This window comes from Labrus bergylta, chromosome 5 (assembly GCF_963930695.1).
Source record: "Labrus bergylta chromosome 5, fLabBer1.1, whole genome shotgun sequence".
Lineage (NCBI taxonomy): Eukaryota > Metazoa > Chordata > Actinopteri > Labriformes > Labridae > Labrus > Labrus bergylta.
The window spans coordinates 6,414,732-6,437,693 of NC_089199.1; the positions used below are offsets into that span (position 1 = coordinate 6,414,732).

At 38.7% G+C, this 22,962-nt stretch overlaps 3 protein-coding genes and 1 long non-coding RNA gene across 5 annotated transcripts in view; 2 read left to right on the forward strand and 2 right to left on the reverse strand.

Annotated features, from left to right (window-relative positions):
- slc12a5a (solute carrier family 12 member 5a) overlaps positions 1-9,783 on the reverse strand; it is a 171,113-nt gene extending 161,330 nt beyond the window's left edge. For both annotated transcript variants that reach the window (XM_065954642.1, XM_065954641.1), the window contains exon 1: positions 9,465-9,783. In XM_065954642.1, the coding sequence (XP_065810714.1) occupies positions 9,465-9,624 (160 nt within the window). In that variant the 5' untranslated portion in view covers positions 9,625-9,783. The remainder of the gene's footprint in view (positions 1-9,464) is intronic.
- Positions 9,784-11,159: 1,376 nt separating this feature from the next.
- On the reverse strand, positions 11,160-14,319 carry LOC109980813 (uncharacterized). Its single transcript, XR_002277850.3, has 6 exons — positions 14,170-14,319; positions 13,816-13,961; positions 13,639-13,712; positions 13,258-13,362; positions 12,286-12,384; positions 11,160-12,080 (listed from the first exon to the last, which is right to left on the reverse strand). It is a non-coding gene; the product is annotated as an uncharacterized lncRNA (long non-coding RNA).
- Positions 14,320-15,466: 1,147 nt separating this feature from the next.
- Positions 15,467-17,747, forward strand: LOC109980808 (adenosine receptor A1-like). The gene is made up of 2 exons (XM_020629330.3): positions 15,467-16,215; positions 16,332-17,747. Exons 1-2 carry the CDS (start codon positions 15,887-15,889, stop codon positions 16,957-16,959), a joined length of 957 nt encoding a protein of 318 aa, XP_020484986.1. The 5' UTR covers positions 15,467-15,886; the 3' UTR covers positions 16,960-17,747.
- Positions 17,748-18,404: 657 nt separating this feature from the next.
- On the forward strand, positions 18,405-22,682 carry nat8l2 (N-acetyltransferase 8-like 2). Its single transcript, XM_020629347.3, has 2 exons — positions 18,405-18,576; positions 20,042-22,682. Exon 2 carries the CDS (start codon positions 20,054-20,056, stop codon positions 20,723-20,725), a length of 672 nt encoding a protein of 223 aa, XP_020485003.2. The 5' UTR covers positions 18,405-18,576; positions 20,042-20,053; the 3' UTR covers positions 20,726-22,682.
- The last annotated feature ends 280 nt before the right edge of the window (positions 22,683-22,962 follow it).

Sequence of the window (22,962 nt, forward strand, 5' to 3'; positions counted from 1 at the left end):
TGTTTGTGTCTGTCACTGATTGTTATGGCCTTGTTGTCAGGAAAAAAATAAAAAATCAAAGACAAGTCACAGTCTAAATAATCTTGCGGCCCAGATACTATTGGCTAGGTGAGAACACAAATTCAAAGTGTTTCTTCGTTTCACACTGATCTTTTTGCTGCAGTTTAATAATATTGCCTCATCTCAATAAGCTGGTTTGACTTGTTTTGTTCATTTGGCTGGAAGCTGACATTTCCCTTAAGGAATGATGTTAAATTCAGTTTACGTTCCAATGAGGTTGCCATTGTTTCTGTCTGAACATGAGGGGTCAGGTTGGGAAGGTGGCCTCCATGCTCTGCAGTTGGCCTGTCAATATCGTGGCAATTCCTTTGTGCTGTTACCGTGAGAGCACTCGTACATCACACACAAACATGTTTAATAATTAGGATTTTATCTATATGTGACCCTGACAACCTTCCAAGCAGATCGGATCACTCTTTTTTCACCAAATTAATCTAGCGAGATCATCTTTCAAACCATCAAAACTTTGGGGTTTTGCTTTATTTTGTCGAAAGGAGAGAATCTGGCCCAAAATCTGCCCAATAATCTTGCAGAGTGTACCTCGCTTGAGACAGATAACTAAAGATAAAAAACACATAATGAATATGTGCTGGTCCTGTTTTATTCTATTCTGTTAACGACCTTTCCTGACCATGGCTTTTAGGATGTTGTAAACTATCCCTACATTCTGAATCGATGTGCGATTATAATGGGGGGGGGGGGGGGGGTTGAATATGTGAGAACGCAGACATGTTAGAAATCTGCAGTGTAATGGTTGCATGCTGGTCCCAGTTGTGGTTTTCTAAGATTCTGGATCTGTGATGGATGTGTCATGTAAAGAGTTGCGTGGCTGAGGAGACCTCTCTACCTTTCTCCTGCTGATGTTTCCTCTCCCCCTCTCTCCCCCCTGTTCATCCTGCGTTAGTGTCACTGAGGTCTGCCCTGCAGCCCGCCTGCATGTGAGGGGGATTTTGTCACTTTATATCACTTGTTCCCAACCCCCCGTTGCACACACACACACACACTCTCTCTCACACACACACACCTACACACACACACCTCCCCCCGTTTGGAGACACGGTTACATAACAGCATGAGGATCTTTGGGCTATGGGAGGTTTACTCCCCCTCTTATGCTGTTACCTCTTCCTTCTCCGTCACTCTCACTCCATCTCTCATCCTCACACACCAAGCCTACACACACACATTTTCTCCTCACTCACCATATGCTGAACACACACCTTTTGTCACACATACAACACATACTGTTGTGTAATTTGGAATTTTTCTGATCCCTCTCTTATCTCAGGTTTTCGATGACAGGATTCTCACTGACGGGGAGACATGTACATGCTGGCAGGCTTGATAAGGACACAAGTGCCCCCTGCTGTCCAAGCACAGAAACACACTTGTCTGGGTTACTGCAGAGCAATTAATGTCTCACATACAGCCTTCATAATCATTTATTTTAACACATTTTGGACATTCAAAAATCAGCTGTTAAAACAATATGTTGTATTAATGTACAACATTTCAGTTTAGTTGTTGCTTTTAGTTTAGGTTTTACTGAGATTCTTCTTGTGTTCAACACCCACACATGCAGCATCAGTCTTCTTGTGCGTCTCCACTATTAAAACAATAAACTGGCTGCCCTCTGCTGTCCATTCAATGTCACCACACCCCTCTTCTCATGAACAAGCCTCTAATCATTTGATTCAACTGGAACAGTTCTTTGTAAATTAGATAGGGACTGGACATGCCTAACTAATGGTGTACGAGCTGTATCGATCTATACTGTAATGATGGTTCCCCCTTTGGCAGAACGGGGAATAACAGGGTGAATAATGGCACTGAAGCTATGACATTTAATGGCCAGTAGTAAGATTACAAATCAATGGCTCTGCTGAGGGAGAAAATCTTGCCGTTTAGTGGCATGACAGTAAGAGTAGGACAGAGGGGAGAGAAGACACAGAAAGGTGAGCGGAAGGTTAAAGATGTTTTATAGGTCCAGAGAAAAGCATGTGATGTAAATATTATAGAGTCAGTTTGCTTTTCTTGTAGTTATGATAAAAGGAAACCAATATAATCCACAGTTGTTTGCCAATTTGTGAAACTACTGTGTCAGCTAAATAAATAAACACAATGCTTTTATAACTGATTTTTAAAAGATATTCACTTCCTGAACGTTTTCACTTATTTTCTTCTTGCTGAGCAGCTTCTTAGATTGTTTTAGTGTATTGAACTGTGTTTCCATCAAAATTAAGCTCAATTAGTTTTTGCAACTGAAATCAGAATTTACTTTTTCTAGAGCTGAGATTATTTGTAACCTATATAATGATTTGCTAATTATTTAATCTTCTGAAATAAATAGTTTCAGGCTTCTTTCTTGTCTGTGGCGGTAAAATGATTATGTTTGGTTTCTGAACAGACCAAGACATTAGAGGACGTCGTCTGGGGCTTTTGGAAAGACTAAATCATTTTTCTCCACTTTCTTACATTTAATAGATCCAGAGCTAATCCATTAAAGGCAGGGTTGGTAATTTTCTCCAGATACACTTTTACACAAGATTTTGATTAAAATTGTCTTTAGGTCCTGACAAAATTGGTTATTAATGTGCTCTGAAAAAGGAATAAAGTCATTCGTAGCTGTTGTAAGCCTGTAAAAACTTTGACCAATGTGAGGTCCGCTTCTGGAGCAACAGCGCTTGAATATGTAAGTCAGGGGCGTGGCTTTTGAGGGAGCACAGAGGGGAGGGGGTAGGTGTTGGCAGAGCACTGAGGGCATGCAACTTACAAAATCATGCTCGTTTTGTTAAGTGGGAGCCAATTATTTCGACAATTGATGCATGCAACAAAAACAAACCATGTACATTTTGAAATAGCAAGAAGAGATGTGACTCGACAACACTTTTATAGTCTTTACCATACTCTTTCAAGCAAACTATCTCAAACACAAATACACAGACAGATGCATCAATTAAAGAAACTGTATTTAGATATGTGTTCCTATTTGTTGCTCCAGATGTGCAGGGTTGTTACAGCTGTTCTAGTGTTAAAAGTTACGATCAGGCCTCTAACTTACAGGCTGTCAAGTTCAAACAGTTAGCCCAGCTGCGATTATGAGTTTGGAATAGACTCAATGCAGGAGCATGCTCCTCTGAATCTAAAGCAGTGTGATGTTCAATACAAAGAGCACCTTGAAGTCTTCTGTTTGACCTAAAGAAGGGCAATCCTCATGTATATGCAATTCAGAATGTATTAAAATACGGACAACCCTTACGTTTTGAACAGTTGTGGATATTGTGCATTAAGGCTACAGATATATAACCATTGAGATTTTTGAACCACAGAGGTACAGCATGACACTTTCTCTGTTCACATTACATCAGAGGGCAGACAAAATATAGAAACACTACAGGGAAAAAGCACTTGTGAAAAATGTCACTGCATAAACTGATACAAATGTGGCTCAAACACGAAGTCCACCAGACTGGCTTGAAAGTTAAGAGCTTTGTAAACCTGCCCAGCACTTTGATAATGTTCATTTCAAAGCAACACAAAATAGCGAACAGCTTCAAATCGTTTAAATAACCTGGGACCACTACACTGAATGTGCGTCTGTGAGGAAAGCAAATTTGGAATAACCATGACAACACACGCCACACAAACAGCACTGGAAAAACAGATGAGTTGGTCCATAGTTTACACTAATAAACGTCTTTAGAGTGGCTCCTGGAGCAGACGGACACTTAGAAGAAAGTCCTTTTCACAAAGTGTTTCTTTTTTGAAGCCCAGTATATTTCAGCAGCTCTTCAAACAAAAGCTCACATCTTAAGGCTTATCGCTTTACCAGATGGCCGACAGCAACACTAAGCTGAAATATCACATTTCTCAAAACAAGAAAAGCTGCGACTACACAAAGGCTTTCCAAAGGTTGATAAAATATCCCATAAAAATCCTAATCAGGTGTCCACACTCTTCCCTCTTATTTACTCTGATTTTAATACTACAATAGGAGTCATTGACAAAAGACCTTTGAGACTCTATATCTGTGTTCACCATTGCTCTGCTCCTCTATATCAAAGAGGCTGTCTTTTATTTACACGGCGTCTATTACAGGCACAGGAACAGAAATGCCTGAATAAACACAAAGACAATTCTCCGTCTGGTCAGCCAACAACAGCAATAGTCCATTATCATGGGGAGCACAAACACTGGCAGCCACTGCTGGAAAAGGACTTTGTGTGAAATTGAGGGGATAATAACAAGAATAATTATTGTAATTAATGAAAATAGTCCCTAAAAAATACACAGTTCCCTGTCGTTTGAGTAACATTTTCTCAGAATGCAAGTCACAGCTGTCTGAGGTCATGTTTTTTGCCTTTTTAGAAATTAAATTATACAATGATGACTTATTTCTTTGAGGATTTTGCCTTCATAAGAAATGAATGTGCTCATTAGAAATTACTGGAAGATGGACATAAATATTATTTGGAATTTTTGACAATAGTGCAAAAAAATATATATAGAAAATTAACCATCTTTTCCTTTAATAATGCAGACCAACTCAACTCAAATCCACTCTGTGTTTGAGGGGTAAAAGGCCAACATAAGCAGGAAAACACTGCGACAAACTGAACACAGAGAAATAGTGTTTAGATTAGAAATGCAAGGGGAGTCCCACACTCCTGAAATTCCATAAATGTTCCTTAAAACAATCTCAAATGTTTCTGAACATAGATTAAGAAAACTAATAATAAAGTAATTGTAAGGAAACTGTATGCTGCTGCCATGATGTCATTAGGTTCAGTTGTTGTTGTAATTATGGTTGTTATCGTCACTGCTCCCATGCTGTGTCATTGTCTTCATGACTGTATTTGCCTCGAAGGAAACAGAACATCCTGACACAGATGAAACATCAGCCAAGTCGGCCTCTCTGCTTGTGGGTTGAAGCCCTGAGGGCAAACTGGGTGACTAACGTCAAACGTCTGGTTTTAGATCAAAGACTCTCTGCTACAATGGCTACTGTTTCTGTACATTAATAGAATCAAACCACAAGTACACACACACAGACTCATACACAGATTTAGCAGAAGTCTGGGCAAATAGAGTTTGGCTGGAAAACCGCAGGAGTCAAGGCTGAGGGGTGCTTCAATAATGCATTAAGTTTTAAAGAGACCACCTACATTTGCTTAGAAATAGTTCAAACATGTGACGGTATGCTCACTCAAAGCTGAATTCATTTAAGAGAAGATGCAAAGAGTGAGCCAAAGGATAAGAGCAGCTAAAACTCTGAAACTTCTCAGATCAGTATTTATTATAAATTGGGGTTAAAATCAGAAATTTCATCAGGATATATTAAATTAAATTGTGTACAACAATGCAACATAGGCGGCAGTAGCTCAGTCTGTAAGGACTTCCCCTCCCCACCACCAGCTCAAGAGCGCCTGTCAGAGTGACGGAGGTCACTCTGACATCTCTCCATTAGTGCATGTCCATAGGATCCTGTTTGTGCATGTGTGTGTATATTTCAGCCTATGTGTGTGTTGCATGACTTGCAGAGTGTAAAAACAGAAAGATCAATAAAGCTAATCTTAACACTAATTACTGATATCATAAATCATAAATACCACTATGTGATTTCAATATGATCCAATTCAGAGGCCTGAGAGGGAAATGACACATTACTTTATGCCCAACAAAAACCCTAATGTCATGATAATACAAAAAAAGCATACTTCAAACATGACGATATGGATTGTTAATTTCACATTGCATCAATGATACAGCATCATTGGCAATTTGATGGCTACATTGATCCACATACGTGAAAGATATATTCAGTCACACTTTTATCATTATTATATTTGTCACTGTCTGACACAATATAAGTCATACATTTTCTTGTATTTTTGACATTCCAATGATAAGTCTGAATGATCTTTTTGTTATTTTTGTATGTCTGTCTCCCAATCCTTCTATGAATTTGTGTATGTGTTTTCTCTCTTTCTCTCTTTTTGTCTCTCCTCCATCCCATTTTCTCAGCCCATTAGGCCGGGCAGATGGCTGTCTACCAATAGTTCTGGTTGTAGTCAAGGTTTCCTAACAGGAAGTGTTTCTTGCCACTGCTGCCAAGTGTTTGTGTTATGTAAGAAACAGTTTGCCTACATTATCATCATTCACTTTACAAATGTCTTGATGAACAACATTTCTTTTTAAACTTGTAATTTCCTTTCGTCCTGTTAGTCAATGTGCATAAGTCCTGTCAAAGAAACAAATCAGTTTACTGCACTGCATCCTTAAGAAATAATAAATCTAGAAATACAAGTGCTATGAAAGTTTCAAAGCTTCCCTGCTTGGCCATCTGCAAGGTGAGAAACATTCAGCCCATCAGAGTCCATCTGCAGCCGATTCCACAGAGCTCAACTGTTCTAGGGAAGATATATCTCTTTTCACCTCTACAAGGTCAAGGGCAGACAGAGGAGGATCTTCCCTCCTGCTGCCTACAGTCATCATCCACCACAGGGCCTGTCTGAGCCACCTGAGCTCACACCTCCCTCTGGATCGATAGAAACAGGATCAGGATATCAGGCCAGGGGGGGCAGAAATTGGAAATGTCTTCAGCTCAGCAGCTTAAATCAGAACAACACTTAAGAGGGGCTTTGGCAGACACTGCAAATATCAGGCAGTATAAGAGAATGGCAAAGATGTAATGGTTACAATGACAGCTTCAGACATTTCAACACAGATTCACACACCAGGTTGAATATGATTTATCTGTTTCAGTTTGAGCCAACTCATTCACAGCCACACATGCACACACTCTTAACAAGATCAGTTGTTTGCCTCCATCCATTTCCACAGATTATGGATTTTTTTTTAAATAACAGTTTGATGTGCACACGTTAGCCAACAAAACTATTTAATGTTGTCACCCTCCCTAGTCAGTACCAGAATTCTAAGTCGGTTTAACTAAATATCAACAGTTTTTTGTATTCAGAAGTGCGCTGCAGGTCAAATGCTGATTTAGGCTGCAGCCGCCTGCCAGATGGGGCTCTAGCTCAGGTTAATGGATACTGCGATGCTGCCATAATGCTCCACTGCTAATATGAGGCACATTTGTCAAACCATTTTAACATTGTTTGCCTGCAGACACCTTCATTGTGTTTGTTTAAACTGTAATGTGAATTGTGCTCATTGTTAACTGTTTTCAGAGTTTTTTTCTCAACTTTAGAATAGTTGACGAGTCTGAATTTAACTTTAGGGTTTCATAGACCTGGGAAATTAGTCACTAGGAACATCCCAAATTTTGACAGAAGAGTGAATTATTTTATTATTTTTCAGGAAAGGAGTCTAAGATGTTCTTCGGTTTCAGCTAATTGTGAATATTAGTGTCTCTCTTTGTATTGTGTGATATAAAACAGAATCTGTTGACTTTTGGACTTCTGGTAACATTAACACACAATCTGTATTAAAAAATAAAACCTTAAACTCTGTGGTAAAGTGTGAGTCACATTTTTACTAATATTGAAGTATTTATTTTTTTAAATCGTCCAATAAACACAACAATGACATTAATTAATTAACAATTTAAAGATAAAGCCACTGTATGGACTTCTCCCATCGAGTAGAAAAAAGAAATGTACACATCCTCTTTTCTTTTTGTTCTACGACAATTCACACACAGCAAGAGAGTGATTTCATAATAGTACTTAATTGATCTTAAGTGTTTTCACCTCATTGCCAGACCATTTACAAGACTAATGTCTGGAAAAAAATGTTCTGCATCACCATGGCAACCAGCAGAGTGGATGCAGAGACATCAGTCACCACAAGGCTACAGCACAGCTGGAGCAGAGCGTCAAGAGGGGAAGGCCTTCAATAAAGTGTCCCCCATCACTACAGAGTAACATAAAAGGCTGGAGTTGTTCCTATATGTTGTACAGGCATCTTTAATGTCCACAGAAATGATTGACACACTTTGGAGTATTTCTGTTAATTCACCTGCACAGGAGGAGGTGGTGGTGGTGGCATGTTTAGAACCTCAGCGGCTTTCTGCAGCCACATGTAGCAGTGAAGGAGAGTGCTGGATGGGTAATGAAAAGCTTTCAGTTCTTGCTACAGTGGATAGAGAGTTCAATAGTGGAAATCTGTCAGCACAACTGAATGATCACACAGCAGGAGTGATGTTAAGACCAGGGGAAATGTAATGTATCCAGTGAGAAGGTTAAGTATACCATAACGTTTTAAGGATTGAAGGAAGGGATGCAGCTTAAGAAAAGACCTAAAATAATAATGACTTCTTGTGACGAAATACAGTATTTCCCCTATTTGGTACATTATAGTGTGTGCTCCAACATCTTTTGCCATACAAGATAAATTGAATCGCTCACTACTTAGTGGACTTCAGAGTAAAGCAGAGGAATTACGGGGGCAGCACATTTAGAGCTCCAATAAATTAATTGGAATCTAGGGAGCCATGGCAATTATCCTGCAATGCCATTAATATAGCAGCCTTCATAAGTAAGACAGTATAAACCTATTGATTCATTTGCTGATAAATCTTGACTGGATGTGAATGATTGCACTTTATCTAATGCTATTCATCGGTAACAGTGAAGACTTTCCATTCCTGACCAGATGGGAATGTCTTCCACCATTTGTGCACCGCTGCATTGAAATCACAAAATGACAGACAGGAGCTTGATTATTTCAGTCAGGTGAGTCGATGACAGGACACAACCACAATGGAGCTGATTACCAGAGGACAAGGCACTGAATACTCCAAGGACAATATAGAAAATTGCCATAATTTAACTGTAGAGATTAAGGTTTGACAAACTACATATTTTTTCTCCATCCTCCTACATGATGAGAAACCAAAATCTCGGTTTAATAAATATAAAGGCATTCATAACTACTAAACAAAAAATCGATAAAAGTCACAAGTTAGGGTCAAATAATTTAGATCGAGACATGACGAGCATTGCCTTCTGTGTTGGCTGTCTGACATCTGTGAGCTGTTGCCCCTCACTGCTGACGTGTGCAGTAAAATAAGACAAACTTAAATGTATGCAACAGTAGGAGTATTATGAACTAAATTTACAGCTGGAAACCGAGCAAAACATTTTGTTTTTCAATATCGACCTGTCCATGCATGCAACTTCCAGTATTTAGCGCAATGCACCTGTAACAATGCAAACAGTGTGGACATAATGAGACCTTTGTGCGTTCTGCAGGAGCCCATTTGTTCTCCAGACAGTTCCCTACGTGGCCATTAATTATTCAAGTCACACACATCTGTCCACGGACAATGTGCTGTCAATGAAAAAAAGAGTCTAGCATGAGGATTGCTAGCATACAGCCTACAGCTACGGCAAACGGCGTTTAAGGATGAATGAAAGCCGGCATGAGTGTCTCCCTACCTTTCAGCACCACCACGACCTCAGCACCAGCAGCATCCTCCCCCTCCGCTCCGCTGTTGGATGGAGGTTCGTCTCCCTCAAACAGCTGGTTCACCTCCCCCTGGATGTCTGAGGGGCGCCGGTTGCCGTCGCTCTTGGAGACGGTGAACCTCTGGCTCATGGTTGTCGCCGATGAGACAAGCGACTGATCTTCTTGCCACGCTGCGGATGGACAAAGACGGCGAAAAAAAAGCTCTCGCTGCGGTGGATGTTAGACCACCTTCACCGTCTGGTCAGTTCACCTCCCACTACTTTGACCGGGGCGAACAGCCGCTCTTTGTCGAGTAATTGAATGTGTAATGCGGAGTGGACCATCTCATCAACCGGTGTCTGGACCCCGCTGAGCACCTGGGTCCTAGAGCCGTCTGTTTGGTGTTAGTGGCGCCATATTATTTTAACGTAAACAAAACACACAACGAATAAGAAAGCTTTGTCATTCTTAACACTTTAATTTTTATTTTTTTTATTTTTTTTTTTTTTAAATAATTGCGCCTAGACTACTACTTTAATGAAAAGTATGTTATATTATACATACCTTTCAACGAACAGCTGCCATCTTTGATTCGAAGTTGGCGTTGCTAGGCAACCACATAGTATCGAAAGCTCGGCGTCAGCCGCACAACCTCTGATCCCCTACTGAAACGTTTGAAGAGCTTTTGCTGCTGTGATGCTCGAAGTTTTTTTATTTATTTATTCAGAAATTGGTAGTTTCAATTGCTTTTTAATACTTTTTTTTTTTTTAAACAATATATATATATATATATATATATATATATATATATTTTTTTTTTTTTTTTTTTAATTAGGTCAATACAGCATCACATTGCAAGGACTTTTCTTTGAATATATTTTATTTGGAAATATTAACATACAAGATTAAATGAATAATTCTTACATTTTAGGCTTACACCGACTTTGCATGCGACACACACAGCACCGTTTACACCATGTATGGCTATGTCTATATATTACATGAAAAATGTCAAAGCAGAAGTTATAACCCTACATACCAAGGTGCTAGCAAACACTGCTTATATGTGGTGTCAACTTTATGTAAGCTAGTAGCCTAGTCCTACTGTATAGCCTTCATTTGTTTGGGAATATTCACAATCGAGGTAGGCATTCAATCAACTTTATTATTTTTTTAATTAGGTCAGTACAGCATCCCATTGCAAGGACTTTTCTTTGAATATATTTTATTTGGAAATATTAACATACAAGATTAAATGAATAATTCTTACATTTTAGGCCTACACCGACTTTGCATGCGACGCACACAGCACCGTCTACACCATGTATGGCTATGTCTTTATATTACATAGCCTTATATGCTACTTTAAGAGTAGATGTGCAGTAGGCTGAATGTCGCACTTAAGCAACAGTCCCTCAAACCAAAACAAAGCTGTCCCTCAGTTCACTGTCCTGTTATTTATTTGAAGAAGGTTGTTTAAACCAAAATAGGTTGGATCAATTGTACCCTTGCAACAAAACTCTGTCATTATGCATCTAACAGCGTCTCTGAGTTGGCAGGGCCATCTCTCTTTCCCCACATGGTGGCAGACGGGGGGGGGGGGGGGGGGGGGGTAACGAGAATGAAACATGTTTGAGCCTCTGAGCAAAACATGAACAAGCTGAAGGAAGGGCCATCCTGTTTCAACACACTAGAGCTGAGAAACAAGCCCATAGAGAAAGAAAGGAAGGAATTACACACCAATATTGGCTATATTTAGGATATATTTGATATCTGTTATATTAGTGTTTAAAATGCTGTAACTCTTTGATAAAAACAATGAGCCTTGTCTGTAAGAAGGCCTGTAATTGTGCCAAATTTTGTACTTTTTTATTGACTATAAATCAATTTGTCTGCAACTGAATTTTTTAAATAAGGTAACAGGAATCAGGGGCATTGGATGTCCAAGTAAAGCTAAGTCAAATAATAAGTCTAATAACCGAATCTAAAGACGCTTAATAAATTGATCAGGTCAAGACTGTACTTTTTATAAGGGACTGAATATTGCCTAAGGTCCACTGTACCAGATTCTTATGACAGTTGCATTAAAAGGATTAAAGCTGATAGGGCTTAGCAATCATGACGTATCATACAAAGAAATAATCACACGTTATTGCTCTTTATTAATTTATTTGCTTATAATCATTGAAAAATAAGTAGATTTAATGAAATAGTTTGTATGCTTTTTGCGAGACATGACCTATGAAATGACATCAGCGGCTATGGTTCAGTTGGTAGAGTCGTTGCCTCTCAACTGGAAGATTGAGGGTTCAATCCCCGCTGCTTTGGTGGAGGTGTATGAATGGATTACTGTTGTACTTACTCTTTGGACAAAAGCATTTGCTAAGTGAATTGTAGAACATCTTTTACAGTGATGCTTTAGTGCAGTCCTCCAGCAGACCTTTGAAAATGCTGAAGCCAATCAAAGGTATCTCTGGAATATTGAGGAAATCTCTCAAGAACACACTCTGTATACTCGATTGCCAACCTTTCCAGGGATTGTACTCCTGAAGCAGGAAAATCTGGTTCAGGTGTGTCAGGTAACATTTGAGTGCAATTTTTGTAGTCTGTGCAGGAAGCGAAAAAAGAAAATGAGAAAAAAGTGAATATAAATATAACATTATTTTATTTTGCAATATACATAAAATTAATTCATAACAGGACATGCATCACATATGACACAGAGGGGAATGGGATACTTTGTTTTGGTATACTGACTGTGAAGTCATCTTTCTATACATGAATAATACGTATATAATTTTTAAGTCTTACCATGATCTGAGCTGATCAAATTAGGGTTTGGCAAGCCGTAATATGCTGCCTGTTTCCTAAACTCCTTCAGCTGAGTAGCAGTGATATTTGTTCTCCTACCTGGGGAAGAAGTGACACATTTCAGATGAAAGATGTGTAATACTATTCTTTTTTTCTTCTTTTTAAATAAAGCAAGCCCACAGTAAAGATATAATTTAGTTATTGTTTTTCTTTTCACAAACATTCCCCCTTTCCTTGATAAACTCCCCTCCTACAAAATCCCATCCCAACCCATCCTAACCAATGGACCTCTTATAGTTAACGGAATTACCAGGGTGTTTTTCTAAAGAGTAAAAGTACACAAAAATGTGTACTGTGTCTGTGTGTGTGTGTGTGTGACTGCAGGAGTGGGATCAGGTGTGTATGAGTTGTGCTGCAGCTGCAAACCATCTTAAATCAACTCTGCTATAAAAACTGGGCTTCAACACTGCCACACCTTTTTGCTGGTTTGCCAACTGCCTATCAAATCACAGACGAAGAGGAAGACCGCTCTAATTACTCAGTTATTCTTGTCCCAGCTGTTAAGAATATGCTTTACCTGTTTTAATGTGAAGTTTGCACACTTGTTCCCCTTTACCTGTATTTATTAACTCAACTGCCTCTTTCCCACTCTGTCTAGATACATCTATCAAATTCCACCTGGAACAGCACACATCTCGATCTCTGGACTCAAACTAGCTTGATATTTAAACTGAAGCTGTCAGATATTGCCCTGGTCCTGCATAAAATGCACAATCTGTAATGATGCCTTACTTATCAATCTGAAGTATCATTAGAGGAAGGTCCAAATGGAAAGAGTTCATAAACACTCTTAAGTAAGGCAAAGAGAGCTCGGGTAGTTTGCAGTGAGTATTAAGGTCATACTAAGCCAAGTCACCAGTATTGTGATTGTAAAAAGCATTATAAAACCAATATATATATATATAACCTTACTGAGGAGAAGCAAAGTGTTTGAGAAGTCTTCATATTTTAAAACTATGCAGTCAGGACAGCCAATTTGCAGCAGCACAGTTGATCCCGGCATTCCAATTGTGTCATCTGTTGGGAACATTGAATAGTGTGGGTGGTAAAAAAATATATACGTTAAATTATTCATATTTAAAAAAAATAGTATCATAATCATATCAATACTACATTTGTACACATACAAGTGTTGAAAGTAAAAACATCCTTATTTACATAAGGGTGGTGGTCAAATACTGACAGACAGTGACAATCAAAGCTTGAAATCAATTCATTAGTTAATATAGATATATTATAGAAAAAGAGACAAACAATTTAACATGGATGAAAACAGTTAAACAAAATTCTTACTGTTTCTGTCAACAGCAAACGTTTGGTTGTTTCTCAAAAAACACGTTTGTGTTCTTTGGAGGCAAAGTCCATACCTGAAAAGGATTTAAAAACATTATTAGCCCATAACCAACTGCACAGGAAGTGTATGATGACGATGGAATTCTTGCCTGCCACAATAAGTTAAATGATGTTTACCATTTCATCCTGATGGTGGTAGCATAAAGGTTTGGTGTGCCCCTTAAAAAACCAAGTGAAAAACTTGGTTTAAGAGAAGAACCAAAAAATGTCTTAAGCCAACAGACATCAGAGGCAACAGCAATGGCATACCAATAACCAGTCAGCTGGAATCATCAAAACACAAGAATTATTTTGATTTGTTTACTTTGTATGTGTTTGGAAATAATCTAAAACCCTAATTTGTGAATGTATTTGACCAAAACACGTGTCAGGAAAGAGAAACAGCACAAATAGATAATGAGTTCACTAGCTTTTTGTACAATGAAACATCTTAGACTATATAATGTTAGTTGTAAATGTGAACAGACTTACATCTAGACTTTGATCCTCTGACCTTTCACCGACCAATGGCAGAGGCTTGCACACTGAGGTGAGACTCAGGACGACAACAAAACCAACACACAAAGTCTTCATCATGGCTCGAATGCTGCTCTTTCTCTCTCTCAGGTTTCTTTTATATTGATATTAATCCACCAATTATTTTCTTGCCTTATCTACCCTCCCCTTTCTTCAAGGGAACAGTGCCACTTTTGCCACTGTTTACTTATCAAAGTAACATGCAGTCCCCAAAATATTGAGAAGGGACTCAGTGAGGGCTTGTGTTTGCTGTTTACTTTGAGGTTTCATAAGAGTTTGATGTGCACATCAATACTTTCCGAGTCCCGGTATGGTCAGATGGCAAAATAATACGTAATCACGCTGTGCATGGAAAGAAACAGTTTACTTTTGAGTGTTGTTTGTGCACCACAATACAATGCAAAATGAGATAAAAGAGCTGTTCACACTTATAATAAATTGTGAATGAGGCTTCAGATAGATGTAATAAAATGAAAGTGGAAAAAATGAAGATGAGTTTTATTTTGAAGGTTTATAAGCAGTTCAATTTGAAAGTAGAAGATGAAAGTTGATTTCTCTGAATACTTATGACTGTGTACAACAGCATAATGTATACTGTATAAAATCAGTACGTAGGTCTGCGGTAATATGGTGATTTGCCCAGGATCAAAGTCTACAGCCATAAAAGCACTGACACCCTGAGTAGCAGCAGTGCTTTGAGCAAAACACTGACACTGCTTATGTGCCTGTGTTAAACAGGTATTATGATTATGATGTACACCTTAAAAGTGGAGTTGGTATATAGTAAAGAGAGGCAGGAAGATCAAAGGGTTTGCAAGGATTTTTGTTGATTCAAAGAGCTAACTAAGAGGACAAATGAAGAGTCAACAGCAATGCAACCAAAAAAACCCTTCTTGAAAATGGCTTGTAATTAATCTATAATGTTAAAGTGAAACTCATTAAAGCTTCTGTGAGGACCTTCCATTTGTGTCTATGTTGGCCACCCAAGTGGACAAAGCCATACATTTTACCTCTTTATTTATATTCTGTGTAAGTAGTCTCATCCTTTTAACATATTGTTAAATGGACTTGAGCTTGTATAGCGCTTTTCTGGTTTCTGACTCAAAGTGCTTTTACACCCCAGGTTCACACCCATTCACTGACTGATGGAAGAGGTTGCTATGTAAAGCAGTCCATCAGTATTAATATCATTCATACACATTCACATGCTGCTGAATCAGCAGGAGCAACCTGGGGTTAACTGTCTTGCCAAAGTACTCATAGGACATGTAGGACATTTTTGGTGCCTCACTGAACAAAACCCATGTCCTGTAATGGGGGATAAAGGTGCATGGTGCACAAACATTTAATTTGCAATATGCATCCAAGTCTGCATAAACATCATCTGCATCAGTTCAGCCCTTTTAAGAACAATGAGTTCTGTTTGGAGGTGCAGTTGTCTTCTAACGGATGTGGTTTTGTGGCTTTCCCTGGTTTGGCTAGATAGCTTTTGTTTAAATGACTAATATTTACCACTGCTGAAAGAGGTTTTTACCACTGCTGAAAGAGGTTTCAGGTCTTAAAAGTGATAAGGGGGCTGAGGACTTCCTCAAAGTTTTCCGATTCAGGCTCAGACCTACTCACAGACGCGCAACACAAGTAATAATAAATCATTTGCTGGATTGGAAGCACAATGGATGTAGCAGCAGTGATCTACACATTAATGGAGGTGCTCATCGCTGTTTGCTGCTGTCTTGGTAATGTGTTGGTGATTTTGGCACTTTGGACCAGTAAGTGCATTAAGCAGCCTACCTTCTGCCTGATTGTGTCTCTGGCTGTGGCTGACTTAATGGTCGGCTGTGTGTCCATTCCGGTGGCAGTTGTGGTGGACGGACGAGTGAAGACTTCATTTCACGTTTGCCTCTTCCTCAGCTGTGTGGAGATCCTGTTCACCGTGGTATCTGTTATGTGTCTTGTCGCTATCACAGTGGATAGATTCCTCCGGGTGTACATCCCTCTTAGGTAAGATTTTTCTGATGTACTGATGCTTCTTGAGTCCAAATTTTTGTGAAGAGTTAATTATACCGAATCGTTGTGAATTTGTTAATCATACCGGTCATTACTGCTTTTCTTTTTAGGTACAAAAGAACAGTAACACCGAGACATTCCAGACTTGTGGTAGCAGCATGCTGGCTTGTTGCAATACCACTAAGTTTTGCTCCCATGCTTGGATGGCATAACCATGAAACATTATCTAAGACAGTCAACTCTACTTTGACCTGCCAGTTTACAGCTGTTATCCCCATGTCCTATCTGGTTTACTTCAACTTTTTTCTGTGCACCCTGACACCTCTGTTGGTGATGACTGCACTGTACGGCTACGTCTTCTGTGCGATCAGAGGAAACCTCCGAGAGAGACCAGGCAACGGTACCCAACAACAGTCTCAGAACTACCTTAAGAAAGAGAAAGAGCTGGCACTATCTCTGTCTCTGGTCCTGGCTCTGTTTGCCCTGTCCTGGCTCCCTCTCCACATCATGAACTGCATTGCTCACTTTGATAAGAAGACTCATGTACCAGGCACCACATTCTATGTTGGCATCCTGCTTTCTCAAGCAAACTCAGCTGTAAACCCAGTTGTGTATGCATTCAAGATAGAAAAGATCAAGAAGGCGTACCTGAAGATCTGGAGACGGATTATTTCTCGTGGAGAAGAAAATCAAGAACCACAGACGAACCAGTCGACTGACAACAATTTGAGTATCTGAAACAGTGTGGTGAAAAATTAGTGACATTTATACAAAAACTTGTCTTACTGTGTCTGTTTGAATATCTGAGCTCATTGTAAAATACCATGAGTGATACATTTTCTTTGACTCATCAGGATGTTTTTATTTTATTGTATTATATGTGTATTCTTGAAATTCAGTATAAAATGTTTTTGTGTTATCATCTATATTTGTACTTTTGTGGTTTACAGAGTTTTACCTAACTAACTACTTTTTCTTCTAAATTGCCTGAGCTTTTCTGTTTAGTTTTGCATTTAGGTTTGTATTTTGATCAGTAAAAACCTTCAGTTTGTCATCAGCATCTATGTGTACAATTTCCACGGCTGTCAGTCTTTTAGCAAGGCTGGATGAAATACTCTCTGTACAGTATGCTCTACAATTTAATACATGAAAATGACAATTTTATATCTGTCTGTAAAACAGCATCAAAAAAGTGTACTGTCTGAAATGTGTTTTATTTAAAGGTAGTTTCGGGGCATGGAGGAAGTGAGAATTTCCTGACACATGCTGTAGAGAAGGCCTGTTTCTGCTTAGGGCAGTTGTTTTTTTGTAGCCATGAATTAAATACTGATTTTTTAAAACAGAGAGAACTTATTAGTAAATAGAAAATGAGAATAGAATACAGTTACATAATTGTGGGAAAGAGCTATTTCCAGAATCCCCCCCCCCCCAAACAAAATAAAAAAAATAAAAAAAGGAAAAAAGGAATGGTAAAGTGAAATGTTTGATGTTGTAAGTTGGATATTACTTTTGACCATAGACTGTAAATACTTTTGACAGACAACTGACTTGGTTTTTTGTTTTTTTTGAGAGAGATGAGATGAGCCATTTAAAGACGCAGCAGTGTCATTCTTTTTCATCACTGTGACTACAGGGAGACACTGCAGAGGTTTATCCATGGTGCGCCTAAAGGGACAAAATAGCATGTGGTTTTATTACACTTTAAAAATGAATATATTAATTTCAGATTTGTTTAAACGATTAACAAGTTAATCTTGACAGCCCTACTAATTACCAAAAGCAAGTAGCACGTACCTGCTTTGTGTGCTTCAGCAGCAAAATGAAGAACACGGACTGTGCTTCGGGTAAACATTGTGGCATGCTTTATAGTTAAGTTTGCGTGCTTGCTACAGCTATTAAACAAACATTTGCAACTAGCCTACTTAAAATAAATGATGGCTACTACCAACAGAGATAACAAAAAAAAAAAAAAATTGCCTTCAATTGTTCAAAGATTTCCCTATTTTTTGCTGCCTTGAAATGTCATGCAAAACTCTCAACTCTTACTTGGAAGTAATCGACATTTTTCCAATGGTAGGCTACAAGACTGCAGAGGGCCGTTCATGTGCTCATAACCACCTGGCTCATACCTCATAAACAGAGAGTTGTGGGTGGGTAAACACGATATTTCCGAGGAGCACATGAAGGCAGCATTAGGCTACACCTACACTCGAGTCAGTCGACTACTTTGTCCCTCTGACCCTCTCTTGATAGCCCAACAAAAAACATAGCGTTTGTTCACAGATCATTCATTATTTAGTTGTCTGGCTGCATATCCTTAAGGACGAGTTAACAAGTTATCCAGATATCTAAAAGGTAAGATACCGAGGGTCACTTTCCAAAGGAATGTGATTATAAAACATGAACGTATCCAAAGTTAGCCGACACATTACGCTTACATTGTTTCTGTGTGTTTGTCGGCTTAATGAATTTAGTTCACAAAAGAGGTTTCTGGTATCGTAACATTACGAGTTTGCAGGTTATCTGCAGGCCTGCACTGTACTACAGCAGTAACTATGGTGACTAACTAATGTAAAGTTTGTTGTAACGTTAGAGACGGACCATCTGTAGTAAAATAATAACGTTCACAATAATGTGGATATCATTGGGTGACAGTGCTTATCGGCTAGCAGTGGAGACTCATTTTAACACCAAACCTGCTAATACATGTAATAATCTCTTCCGGAGCTGAGCACCCTGAGTTTCAGAACCTAAAATCACAGTCATAGAAGAGTCTTAGAAGAGTCATAGAAGAGTCATAGAAGAGTCATAGAAGAGTCTTAGAAGAGTCATAGAAGAGTCTTAGAAGAGTCATAGAAGAGTCTTAGTCTCTCCTGTAGACTGTGCTTCTGTTCAAGTGTTTGATGCTACCACTAAAACACTTAGGCTATTTCACTGAACAGCAAGATATCATTTTCTATACATTAGATTTCTTTGAATGAAAAATGGAATAAAGCTGTTTTTACGCATTGCATTTTGCAAGTCGTCGTCATTATCAAGTAGTTGCCAGCATCATTAGGATTTTTCTCTTGTTTACTTTACCTGCCTCCCACAGCTCAGCTGTACCAGTGGTGAAAGTAAATTAGTATGCATATTGACTGGGACTCAGATACAATTTTGAGTTGCACATTTTTCATTTAATACTTTAAACGTAGTAATTATTATTACTGCATTTATTCTAAATGGAATATAAATGTAAGGTGTTTACAAAATACATGTCAGAGTTCTAAAATCTGATGGGGCACTTGAACCTGATATTACAGGGGTGCTGTGAGGAAATTTAAGCATCACTAAAAGGGCCTCAAATCACCTATGGTATGAAAAATACCATCCAGAAGAGGAAAGCCCTCCCATCACAATTACCTTGTATTTTTACAACCACACACTTGGACAAATGTATAGGCCTACTTGATAACACTGTGAATGTATCCGCTGTAGGATAAATAATGGTTGCTTTAATGTATATGTAGAGATGTTAGATAGATTTCTAGAGAATAGTTAGTCACATACAACGTTTTTAAGCAAACCTGCCAAACACTCATGTCTTCTTGCTTTTTAGGTGTCAGGTTTTCTGATTATTTTTTACATTTAACAGGGGAGTAAAGACCCAACCTTGAATGCTGGGAAATTGAGAGGGGCAGCTTTATGACTTTCAAACTTTGTAGCATCAAAACAATGAAATAAAAGAGAGCATTTAAACCAATAGTAAGCATTACTGACAGAGTTTAAAACTTCAGGACTTATTAATGCAACATGTGAACCCTTATTTTTGGTCTTCTAGTTCTTTGAGGTCATGCAGCTGGTGATCCGCCCGTTCCGTCCCTTGGACAAGGACGCAGTACGCACTCTGTTCAGCATCGGCATCAAGGAGCACATCAGTCCATGTTTTCACAACGCCATGACCAGCCCTTTTCACCGTGCTGTCACCCTGGCCCTGTTTGCCATTGGCTATCTCCTTGGCTCTAACATAGGTGTCTTGGTGTTACCTGGAGTTTGGGTGGGCCTTGTCTACTACTGTTGTCATGAGCTGTATGCTAGCTTTGTCAAGGGGAAACTCCGCACAGACATGCAGGACATCCCTGGGAATTATCAGAGCAAACCAGACGACTGTTTCTTGGTGGCTGAGGCTGAGGTTGATGGGAGGCCTCAAATCGTGGGTATGGTGGCTGTACTGGCCAAACAAAGTGGAAATGAGAAACATGGGGAACTGTTCAGGATGATCATCTCACAGTCATGCAGACGGATGGGTCTGGGCGTCAGGATGGCTCAGACTGTGGTTGACTTTTGTAAAGAACGAGGTTTCTCCAAAGTGGAGCTGGAGACCAGTTCAACTCAGACTGCTGCAATTGCTCTGTACAAGAAACTGGGGTTCAATACTGTCCTCTCACATACTGAAACACACGCTCCCAGCTGGATTGTAAAACTGACCATGGTCACCATTTTAAGAATGGAAAAACAGCTGTAGTCCTGAGCGTGCCCAGTGATCCTCTGGGTGATGGTTCTCTTCATCAGTGGTCAAGTTTTTTCATCAGTAACGCTTGACTGAAACCAAACTTTGTAAATTGTGTTTCATGAAAACAATTGCCGTTTGAGCAATGAATCAAAACAAACCAAAGTGTCAGGTGAAGGCAAGTATTCAGATTCTTTATAAAAGTATAAGCGCTATCAAAGTTATCTGGTTAAGTTAACTACATGCAAAAAATATGTTATGCTATATGCCATGTTAAATATGTTATGCTACCAAATTAAGAAAAATGGGCCCTGTAACTGTTATTGATATATTATACAATAAATATTTGAGCAATGGTGAAAAATGCCCTTCAATTTACCGAGAGTCCAATGTTACCAATTCCCTACGTTAACATATAGTCATAATTGAAATGGATAAAATCCAATTAAAATGATGAAAATAGTAAAAGAGGAAAGCCACAATCTTCAAAATGTAAGCAGCTGGACCTCTGAAACAAACAAAAAGTCTTAAACATGGTTGAATAATTTTCCAATTTATGGCTTTCTAATTCAGCATTACTTTTATAAAATAAACTGTTGGGTAGTTTAACTCGATTTAAAACACTTCTTGTATGTTTTATATGCAAAAAGAAAAAGTTTTAGGTTAACTTTTTTTTTCTGACTACAAGGTCGTTTGACAAGTGGTTACTAATGTATGATTTGATTGTTTCTCATAGTGTTGATCTCCTTTGGATTGTCTTCAGCAGACTCTGCGACCTAGGACAATGTTTCTCCTCTGGGTTTAAACATTAACTTCTCTGAACGAGGCCGATTCTGTTGTATTTTAAGCTGCCTCTTAGGTCCTTTGGTAACTGTGTTTCATTTGAGATTGTTAGCTCTCTTCTACACGTTCTCTCCTGTATGGTGAATTTTAGTTCATGGCGGATGTTTCACCTATTAACAGCTGCATTCACACATTAGCTCACCCATGGTTTCTGGTGCACTTTTGACTTTTATCTATAGGGGCTATAAAGAAACGGTCAGCATAAATAACAGGGTTCACAAATACGCCTCTTTGCGTTCACACACACTTTGGACAATGTTGAGAAATGTTTTTAGGAGTACAGTTACTTATTAAAGGTGCTTATGTATGATTATACTGACCCTATGTTGAGTTCCTTGACGTTGGTAAATCATTCAGCATGTGCAAATCCATTCAAGAACAAACTCCTTCTGAAGGTCATTCCTTCATCTTGTTCTTTCTTCTACTTTATGCCTTGAGGAAGATTATTTCATGTTTAGAATTGTTCTTTCACCGTTGACTCTGTTGCCAAATTCAGTGAAAGATTCTTCTCTTGTTTTATCCTACTTAATCTAAAGTCAGTGTGAATGTTTCCGTCACTGAAAGTCTTTTCCCTATATTGTGTGTAAGACCAACCTGTGTAAATGTTGTTAAAATTATGCCCTGTTGACTGATAATTGTTGTAATTTAGATTAGTTTTATGAGAATACACCTGTGATTTTCTTTAACATATGACTGTTTCTTTTGCATGCACACACACATCCTCACACAAGCTGTGTGAGTAGCACTCCAGTCTTTTATCTTTGTGACTTTCTTGTAAATGACCTTTGACTGAATTTTGGACCTGTTTTTAAATTGTACTTACTCTTATTTTGAACTTTTTCCAAGTAAGCTTTTGTTGAACTCTAAACTTTTCGAACAGTCGGCTGTATGGCCTACACAAATAGACTAAGAAGAATATGGAAAATTCTGACAACTCATATAGAGATTTATCTCTATATGTGTATGTGTGCTCTCCGTCAGGAAGCTGGTATATTGTTTTTTACTCAGTCAGATCTGTTGTCAGGATGATTGATTGCAAGTGTGAAACCACTTCCTTTCTAAGATGTTCTACCTGCTTGATGAAGGTCTGCTACTGAAACACTGCTAATAAAATTATATTTACAAGTTAGACCGTGTGCTGGGGTTTACTTGAAAGTTTTCATTCCAGCATCTTGTAATTTGCCGTGGTGGAAAGTAACAAAACTGCACTAAAATGTTCTTTTCACGCTGTTTTTCAGGAAGGTTAACCTGAAGTCTGTTTTTTTTTTTTTTCTACTTTAAACTTCTACTCCACATCATTTTCAAAATAACTATTCTACTGCATTCAGACATGCCTGGTTCTATGAGGGTGCAAGAGGTTGCAATGCACCCTCATTTGAAATTTCTGCACCCTCAATTGAATAGACAAA